The following is a 9753-nucleotide window of genomic DNA, read 5'->3' as shown; positions in this document are numbered from 1 at the left end:
TTTTCAAACACCTATTTAGACCACCCAGTTTCTGTAGCATTGCCAAATCCTAAAATTGCAATGAAAACTTTAAAGTCCAAAACCTACAAGCCATCAGAGGTTCAGTAAGCAGAATGTGCCATTTCAAAACGGAAAATGTGCTTGCATAAGCAAGTCACCGGGGCTAACCTTTCTGGATGGAGTCTGGCCTTCAGCTCAGAACATGGCTATGCCAGGGTCAGAAATGTGACAAAACTGTGCTTTCACGGGGGTTAGCCAAGGTTCACAGGGTCATGACTGGGCCATTTTATCAGTCATGTCAGGCTCACACCCTATTGCCCAGCATAGATAAAAACTTTATCTGTCAGTTTGCTAAATCTGCTCCTCCTGCTGTACTTTCAATAAAGAAAACCTGGACTCACTTATCTGAACCAGAGACTGGCCTTTCCCAATACGGCTTTTATGGCAACTTCTGAGTAAAGGAAACACACCGGTGATTTTTGGTCTCACTTTAGTCAATAACTGGAGTGACTGGCTTTTTGTCTTACCTAAAACCTTGACTTCAGGAACCAGTTGTAGTGATGTGTGACAACATGGAAACGTTATTAAACATAGAGTTTATGGCTGAAGGTGTTATATTAGAATATGGTTGTTCTCAAAAGTGTTATCTTTTCAAAGTCATCTTTCTCTAAAGTAAAACAACCCCCCCCCCAATCTAAAATTAACTTTGATAGGTAGGGGAACGTTACCTTTAGAGTAACACACACAGCCACATAAATATTTTCTAATAACTGTTAAAAGAAAAAACAGCTAACGTGTCTTCCTCACAGAAAGCAGATATGCACAGATGACAAATAAAGCCATGTGTGTAGACATTTAGAAATCTGGTTAAATATAATACGTACAAATATTAAACCCGTGAGTTTTCCCACACAAGAATCTTAAATACAAGACAAGCACCTTCAAATTTTACTTTATTTGGAAACTATACAAAATTCATTATTTTAATATTTAAAGACTGTGGTACTGTAGTAGAGACACATAAATATTATAATATACATTTAGAAATTAAATATAATAGAATCAACATGACACTATGTAAAAACTCATAGGTACATTTCCAATAAGTCCGAGGCCTAGGCATTCCCACCATCAGATTTCCCCCTGGAAACGGGTGAACCTTGCAGGGAGATTGTCCACAGGGTACACGGTGGGACAGGTTTTCATTGTAGGAGGTCCATTGAGAAGCCTCCAGTCACAATGCCTGGCCAGCTCCACTATAAATATTTTGAGAAGAATTTTTGCAAACTCCTTCCCTACACAGCTCCTAAGGCCTCCTCCGAATGGAATGAAGCTAAACCTGGATGCATCCTCAGGGTGTGGCAGCATAAATCGGTCAGGATTAAATTCCTCCTTGTTGGTGAAGATGTCTGCCACATCGTGCGTATCACAGATACTGTAGATAACATTCCAGCCCTTGGGAATCTGGTATCCCTGCAAAAGATGAAGAAGTCCTGAAGGCTGGCAAACTGAAATCAAACTTTCAACAACAAAAAGTTATCACCGATATCTGGGAAAGAGTTATGAGTTAAAAGGAAAGGTGGGAGGGAAACACAGGCAGACAGACATTCAGGTTGCTGAAATGTGTCCACTTGGGGCAGGACACTGTTATCAAAAGCATGAAGGAATTTAAGCCAATGCGCAGGGAAGCAATGGGAGATGTAAAACCACAACAAAAGGGGAGGAGAGAACTTTTAACTTACATTTAATTCAAAAGTCTTAAGAGCAACCCGAAACCCCCCTGGAACTGGGGGATTCAGTCGAAGGGTCTCTTTAATAACACACCCAATGTATTTAAGCTGTTCCAAAGTTTCTATGTCCAACTTGTTGTCTTGATTGCTCTTGCAAAGTAAATCCTATCAAAACAGTCATGCAGAGGTGAACGGTTATTTTGTGCTCCAATAAAATCAGCTCAACAGACGTAAACAGGGCTTAAGTGGAGACTAGACCCCAAGGGCCCCCTGATGGGAAAGGGGAGGGGGAAACACTGAGCAGCTAGCGACCATTTGCCTCCACCCCTTGGCCCAAATCCACTATCTATTTACAATTCCAAGAGAACGTTGCTCACCAATTACAACCACCAAGCTTCTTCCCCACCCAATCACCACCACCTGCTGCTACCTACCTAGAAGTCCCCTAATTCATGCGCTTGAACACACAAATCCAAGAAAGTGGAACCTATCTGAAAACCTCCAAGGTTCTGCAAGAGGTGGCCATAGGGTAGGAACACAAGGTCAAACCCTGCCTGAGCGGGATCAGAGCTCAAGATTCCTCCCTTCTTATTCACAACAAGAATCCCCCCCCCCTTCACCCACCACCCCTGGGACCCACACTTTACAATACTCAGCAAAGGCAGCACACTTACTTATTGGGAAGTTAGCTAGGGAGCAGCAGGATTTCTTAAAGTAATAAGAACCCCCCAGAACCCCCTACCTTACTCTTCAGTTCCTCTCGCACTTTCTGGAGAACATGAGGGTAGAGCCCCAGGTAAGTGATCAGAGAAGTGGCTGCACTGGCGGTGGTTTCGTGTCCTCCAAAGAGGAGTTCGGTGGAAGACTGCTTTAGTGCCTGAAAGTGGAGTACGATAAACATTTATACACGTCTGCATGTAATTGTACAGAGGGGTTAATTACTCAGAACCCAACTGAGGGTTCTGGAGGGAATCGGAGAAGGGCTAAGTTTTGCTGACAGAAAGTCAAGGAAAGCAACATTTTATTAAAGAAAATGCAACGTCCTATTAGTTTAGCTGAAGCAGGAAGGCCAGTAAAATCCCACTCTACCGGGAAATCTTGCATTAAAGCCTTAATTGTATTAAACTCGCCAAAGATTCTTTATTTACATTTGGCAAATTCCAACTTTCCCTTTAACACCTGGAAGGGTTAGGGGATGCTCCCTGTTCCTCTCCTACCCGGTGTCTCAACTTCCCCTATCCCATGGGGGGTGGGGGTGTGTGTGTGCGTCTGTGAAGGCTGCCCACTCCGGGAAGCTGGGCCCCAGGCCAGCCCTTTGGGGGTCCCAGGAATCGCACTTGGAAAACCTGGAGCCCAAACTCCGCAGTGCTCCTTCCGAAGCTGCCACTCGCCTGCATGTCCAGCCTCTCTCCCCGCTCCCACGAGTGCTCGATCAACAGCTGCAGCGCATCTTTGTAGCCCGCGCCAGCCTCGGCCGCCCGCAGCCCGCAGATCTTGGCGCGGATGTTCTCCTCGATGCGCGCGTGGATGAGGTTCCGCGCCTTCATGCCCTGAGCGCAGAGAGCGCACCGCGGTGAGCTAGGCCGGGCACCCGCGCCCCCACCCCCTAGCTCCGCACCCTGCGTGCCGCCATTACCCGGTACAGCCCGCTGAAGGGCACGTCGATGGGCAGTGAGAAGAGATTGCGGGTCATTTCCTCGAAGGCCTCCACGAGCTGCTGCTCGGCGTCCCCGCCGCTGGCCAGACGGGACTCGCAGCCCAGCAGAATGCGCATGGCGATGCGGAACATTAGGCGCTTCACCTGGGGGTAGACCAGGAGGCCCCGCTCGCCGCAGCTCAGCCATTGCTCCAAGCAGTTGCCCACTTCTTCGGCGATCACCGGCACGTAGCACTGGAGCGCCTCACGACTGAAGGCCTGCATAATTACCTGAGCCCCAAGGAGGGGAGAATGTTAAAACCCGGTCCCATTCCTCTCATCTTCCGGGGACCCCTTCCAGACACCCCAGCTCCGCCAGACCCGAGGCACTTCCTGGCTGTGAAAGCTAAACTGGGCCGGAGAGGGTCCTAGCCGACGCCTCCTGCAGCTAGCGTTCGCCCAGCATCTCTCTGCAGGAGCCCCTCGGACGACTGGGGTCCCCTTTCCAGTCCAGGAGACTTCACCTCGACCCTCACCTTCTTGCGCTGCTTGTGCGAGGAGTCGTGTAGGTTGGAAAGGCAGCCGGAGCCCAGGATGGTGCGCACCGACGCGGGCCAGTGGACGGACACGAGCCGGTGCTCCCCGAGCAAGATGCGCCGCACGTTGTCGGCACCCATCACCCGCACCGTGGGCCGCCCAAACAGATGCGTCTTGTAGATGAAGCCGTATTTCCTGCGCTTCATCTGCAGGAACTTCCTTCGCTGCGAAAGGAAAGCGGTGAAGAGGCGGGCGTGAGGGGGCGCCGGGGAGCTCAGCGCCTCGGGCTCGCCCCGATCCCAGCCGTAGTCACGTCCTCCCGTGCGCGCTTGCCCGGGCTTCAGTGGCAGAGAATCGCCCTGTCCCGCCCCAAGCTCCCTTACCTGTAGCACCATCTGCAATGTTTCCCCAAAGAAGGGAAAGCCCATGGTTCCGGGGGGCAAAGGGAGGGCGCAGCTGCGGTCGCGGCTGCTCACGCAGTACAGGTCCCAGAGCTTGATCGCCGCCAGGAAGAGCAGCAGCGGCAGCACGAAGGTGCAGAGAGCACTGGCCAGCAGCGCCGGGAGCCCCATCGCGCGCCGCAACCGCCCGCGCCACCTGCCGCCGCCGCCAGCACTCCGAGCCCAACCACGCGCCCGCTTTATAGGCGGCCCAGGTTGCTGCCCACGTTACCTTGGTCAGACAAATTAGTTCACCCAAAGTTCATCTTTAATTGCGGATTGGGTCCCTGGCTCCTCCCCCCGCGAGGCGCTGCCCAAAATCTTTAACCGTTTGTTCCGCGCGGAGGCAGAGGCGGCGCGGTGGCGGCTACCCCCGGCGCGGGCCTCCCCGGGCGCGGACTTAGGAGCAGCCCGCCTCCCCCATCCAAGGTGTGTGGAGCTCCGAGGTGGCGACTGGGGCCGACCCGAGCTCGGGGCGCGTGAACTCCAGCCCTGGGCTTCCTGGCAGTCCCTCTGGCATCCCTCCTGTCGGGTCCGACGGGCGGTCCCAGAACAGAGCTGCCTTCCCCGATTTTCCAATTACGGGCGCCGCGTGGGCTCCCTCCCACCTGCTAGGGAAGCAAAGGGAAGTGCGTGCAGGGATCGTCAAGCTGCTTCATCCCACTGATGGGGAAACTGAGGTCCCTAAGCCGAGCAAAACGGAGGCTTCCCGACTCTTCGGAAGATCCGGCCAGGACCACCAGGAGAGCCGCGGGGAATCAGGCACGACCGCAGGATCCTGGATCCCGGTTACCCAACCCCCTCAAGGGGAGTCACGGAGGTCCCATTTAAGGGTACAAGACAGCCTCCAGGTCCCTCGGGTGCAAACCTGCACCAGTCAGCCCCACCCTGGGAGAGCGCAGGGCAATTCCTCCATGGCCCGGCGACCGGCGCTCTGCGACCTGGCCACATACGGCCGGGTCCCGATGACCCGAGGCGTGCAGCCCCGGCTGGGCAGAGGGGAATGGGGGCTTTCGCCCCAGCAGGATAACGAGACGGAGACGGTGGAAGGAAAGCCCAGGGGTCTGGACCCGAGGCCTGGCTCCATCTCTCGTTGGCATCGCTTTGGGCAAGTCACCACACATCCCTGCGCCTGCTCCTCCTCCTTCATTTGGAGGCGATCACTCCCGACCGTTCCACACCTCGGGGTAGTTTGTGAGTTTCCCAAAGGGGCTTTGAGTTGCAAATACTGTTTCCAGCTCCAGGCACGCTAGGCTACACAGGACACCGGAGTGCCCTGGGCTACCATCCCTGGAGCCTTCCTTGGCTCTGCGGGCTCCTACCCTGCGTAAAGCCACCCACCGAGTGAGATGGGTACTCTGCCGGCCGCCAATGGGAGTGTTGGAATCCCAACTGGGGAGCGAGTCTGCCGGGCTTTGCCCAAATACCTTGGTACCCAGTGCTGCCGATGCCTGGAGCTCGGACCCTGCGGGAAGCGCACGTGCGATCCCCACTTCCCACCCGGCCAAGCCGCACAGCTCCCCACTAGGCCGGGTCACACGCGCCGTTGGTTTGGGAGCGGAACGCACCCAGCGGGGCCAAAAACAAAACAGAATATCGTACATTTCTTTAAAACTGAACACCGGCTCTCGCACGAGCCCACCTCACGCTTTGGAAAGCGTCCCAGGCAGATGAGAAACTTTATTCTTGAGAGCTGGGAAGTACGTGCCCCTCCCGCGGCGGTCCCCAGAGCCAGCGGGATCGGAAACCATCTGCGGACTCAGGGACCGCGCAGACCCCGCACCGCTCCAGGCCCGGGTCGCCGCGTGTTTGGAAGAGACAGCGTTTCCCCATCATCCTACTTGGCCATTTCAGAAGCTCTAGAAAAGGGTCTCTCCCACTGCCATTTCTTCTAACGACCTGGCGACTGTCCCTGGCGCGCCAGCCGACTTCTGGACTCTGGCAGGAGCCGAGATTTCTGGAGGTAACGCTGATATCTCGGGGCCGCCCCGTTCTGAACAGTGCCTGTGGCCGGTGAGCGACGCTGGCGAGCGGGGGCGTGACCAGGGGCCCAGTCCCAATCCTCAGGCCTGACCCGCCTGTGACCCCTGCAGGCCGGACCGTGACATCCGAGTGAACTCTGCTGGGCCGCCTCGCCAAGTTCAGCGAGCGCCGGGTCACAAGATGAGCAGAGCCTTCGGGCTGGAAATTGCCAGAGGGGTAGGGGAGAGTTTTAATCTATCTGCCCATCGAGAACCGTGGGGGTGTCAGGCGGGGCCGGCCATGCGGGCAGAAAGGATTCAATGGGAGAGCGAAGATCATTAAACAACATCTTGAAGGGGGGAAGGGCTCAATAAATTACCAGCCCAATAAGAACTTTGATCTAGGAACCTTGCCAGAGTTTCTTGGGTGGCGGTGGGCGGTTCGCTGGAAAACAAAATGTTTCCAAATTGTTTATAAAAGTCTCCCTGTGGCCCAGGGTTGGGGTGGGTGCGGGGAGTAGTTTTTGCGGAGGGAAGGGAGTCAGGTGAGGTAGGGCAGCAGAAGCACCCCTCCTTCCTCTTCTCCCTTCAACTCCTTCTTCCCATCTTTGAACATTCTGTCCTTTCTCAGGGTTCTACACCTGCTGTGCCCTCTGCCTGGGGTGCCCTCTTCCAGGTCACCACTGGCTGGTTCCTTGCAAAGTCCAATGGCCTCCCCTGAGAGAAGCCTTCCTGGCCCACCCTGATGAGTGTAGCCCCCCAGGCACTCAGCATTACAGGCCTGATTTTCTCGCCAGCACTTATCACCATGGGACATATTCTTGCTCTTTTGTTTGCTAGTTTATTTACTGTCCACTTCCTTCGTGAGCATACCCGTCCAGAAGGGCAAGAACCATGTCTGCTCCTTTCTTGGGGGAATCTGGAGCTACTAACAAAGGAGCTCAGGTATCCCGTGAAATTACTGAAAATAACGGGTTAATGGAAAATTAGAGTAAGATTGGAGCTGCCCCCTACAGGGGCTTGTAGTTAGTACAGAATCCAGAGCAGGTAAACCAGGTCTCTTGGCACCAGCTACACTCGCAGGGCTCCTGAGAACCCCCTGCCCCATATTTCTCTTCTCTCCCCAAATCAGAATCAACCCCCAAACCTGGTCCTCCTGCCACCTCACCCTGGTGGGGCTTCTCAGGCCCCGCTGTTGTCTCTGCAGCCTCTGAGCGCCCTGAGGGCAGGCCTCAGTCCCTCTACATTTGCTGGCTCTGGCGCCTGCGGAGCCCACGGCCTGGCGCCGGCCCTGTGGTCAGCAGTGGGTGATGAATTGCCCTGAATGGGGTTATGGTGGTGTCAGCCTGACTCGGAAAGGCCCGCTGCGCTCTTGAGCTACTGGCCCTGCTCACGCCTGCTGCTTCCCCCTTTCCTCCTGGCCCAGGGATCCACCTTAAGCATAAGGTCAGGAGGGCACCAGCTTCCTTCTGGTTCACTAAGGGGTCAGCTGGGGCCTCAGCGGCAACTTTCCTGGCTCACCCATCCCTTCCAGCTGCCCCCGCCTGTCTGAAGATGAGTGGCAGATTGAGGCTGTTGGGAATGAAGACACTGGAGGCTCCTGGCTTTGGTTTAAACGCTGATAGGAACCTCTGTGTTGGAAAGGTCCAGAGAGAGTAAGTGCTTAAGCCAGGGGTGGGCAAACTTTTTGACTCCAGGGCCACAATGGGTTCTTAAACTGGACCGGAGGGCCGGAACAAAAGTATGGATGGAGTGTTTGTGTGAACTAATATAAATTCAAAGTAAACATCATTACATAAAAAAGTACGGTTTTTTTTTTTTTTTTAGTTTTATTCATTTCAAATGGGCCGGATCTGGCCCGTGGGCCATAGTTTGCCCACGGCTGGCTTAAGCCAACCTAGGGATCACTATGAAAGGACCAAAGGGCTGAGTTCTACCTACATGGTGGCCACAGGCTCAGAAGCTGAAGGGGGAGGAAGGGTTGGAGGGAGGTGTGTGTGTGTGTGTGTGTGTAAGGGGTGGGGTAAAGGAAAGCACTGGTCAGCAGTCCAGAGCCCATTGCTGGCTTCTCAAGGGGTCTTTCGCCTCAGTTTCTAATCTGTAATAAAGGAGGTGGAGGTGGTTTGGTTCAGTGGATAGAGCATTGGCCTGAGAACTGAAGGGTCCCAGGTTCAATTCTGGTCAAGGGCACATGGTTGGGTTGCAGGCTTGATCCCCAGTAGGATGGAGATTGGATGCAAGAGGCAGCCAATCAATGATTCTCTCTCATCATTGATGTTTCTCTCTCTCCAAAATCAATAAAAATATTTTTTTTTTAAAAAAAGGAGGTGGAGGTATTGACCCTGCAGCCATCTATCATGGAGCTAATTGGCAGCCCAGCTCTTGGGGCTATCCTATGCTCTGTCTGCAGTCTTGGCCCCAGATCCAGGCCCCTCTCTGGATGTATGCTGGGATGGGTCATTGGGGGGGGGGTGTCTTTCCTGGGTGTCCCCCACCCTCTACTCCATACCTATCCACAGGGAGCAGCTAGCTGCCCAGCTAAGCCCTCGCCTCCTCACTCAACTGCTGCCAGGAAACTATTTCTTGGCCTTCCTGTTTTGGGTACAAATATCCCAAACCTGAGTATGTCTCAACCTCTCATGAAAATAATCCAGCCTTAGAGAAAAGGTGTGCCTATTCTCCCTTGTAAATGGGAAGATTAAACAAGTTCTTGAAGAAGGAATTTTTCTTTTAAGAAGTCGCCAGCAGAATCCGGTGATGTTGAGCCGTTTAGAGCCCTGGAAACACCCGCAGAGTGGCCATGGCTGCCTGGGGGCCTTCCGTTGGACGCCTTCTCGGTGTCATCCCATGGCCCAACGCCAGGGATGTGCTGCCGGCGTCCCCTTCTGCCCAAGGGTCGCAGGTCCAGCCGTTCGCGCCAAGTCTCTGGCACGGTCCACAAGGCGGCCCCACGATGCAATCATCCTCCCAGGGGTGGCACAGAAAGGTGAGACCGCGCAGCTCCAATGGAAATCCGTTCCTTCCATCCCTGCTTCGGGGTCCTGGGAAGGGCTTAAGGAGCGTGGCCCCCGACCGTTCCTTCCTAAGGGCGCTGAGCTCGCAAGAGGCGCCGCCTCACCGGCCTGGGCCTTCTCCGGGGCTGTGGCGGTGGCTCGCGCTCGCCCTCCCTCAGAGTCCCGCACAGAGCCTCATTCGGTGGCCGTTTGTTGAACGAGTATAAAGAGCGCACGACCTGGCACCGGGGAAGCGCAGATGGGTGTCGCCAAGCCACTGACCGTGTCCCACAGCGCAGCGGATCAGAGGCAGAGCCCATCTCGCGCTGCCGAATGCGCGAGCGGGTGGAAAAAGAGGCGCAGCCCGTCCACCGGGTGCACGATGGGCACGGTCTGCATGGCGGGGAAGGCAGGCGTGGCCAGTTCCCAGCGCGCCGTGCGCACCAGCTCCACCGC

At 54.8% G+C, this 9753-nt stretch overlaps 2 protein-coding genes across 2 annotated transcripts in view; both read right to left on the bottom strand.

Moving 5' to 3' along the window:
* Positions 1-936: 936 nt before the first annotated feature.
* Positions 937-4588, bottom strand: LOC102264106 (cytochrome P450 26A1). Its single transcript, XM_005884046.2, has 7 exons — positions 4287-4588; positions 3903-4127; positions 3367-3657; positions 3122-3280; positions 2473-2607; positions 1743-1895; positions 937-1473 (listed from the first exon to the last, which is right to left on the bottom strand). The coding sequence occupies exons 1-7, from the start codon at positions 4473-4475 to the stop codon at positions 1132-1134; spliced, it is 1494 nt and encodes a 497-aa protein (XP_005884108.1). The 5' UTR covers positions 4476-4588; the 3' UTR covers positions 937-1131.
* Positions 4589-9432: 4844 nt separating this feature from the next.
* LOC102245396 (cytochrome P450 26C1) overlaps positions 9433-9753 on the bottom strand; it is an 8558-nt gene continuing 8237 nt past the window's right edge. Inside the window, exon 8 of the mRNA XM_014531558.1 lies at positions 9433-9752. Within this exon, the coding sequence (XP_014387044.1) occupies positions 9601-9752 (152 nt within the window). The 3' untranslated portion in view covers positions 9433-9600. The remainder of the gene's footprint in view (position 9753) is intronic.

Source organism: Myotis brandtii, unplaced genomic scaffold, assembly GCF_000412655.1.
Source record: "Myotis brandtii unplaced genomic scaffold, ASM41265v1 scaffold810, whole genome shotgun sequence".
In the NCBI taxonomy this organism is placed as follows: Eukaryota; Metazoa; Chordata; class Mammalia; order Chiroptera; family Vespertilionidae; genus Myotis; species Myotis brandtii.
The sequence above is the reverse complement of the archived record's forward strand: the minus strand, read 5'-3'. Positions and strand labels throughout refer to the sequence as shown.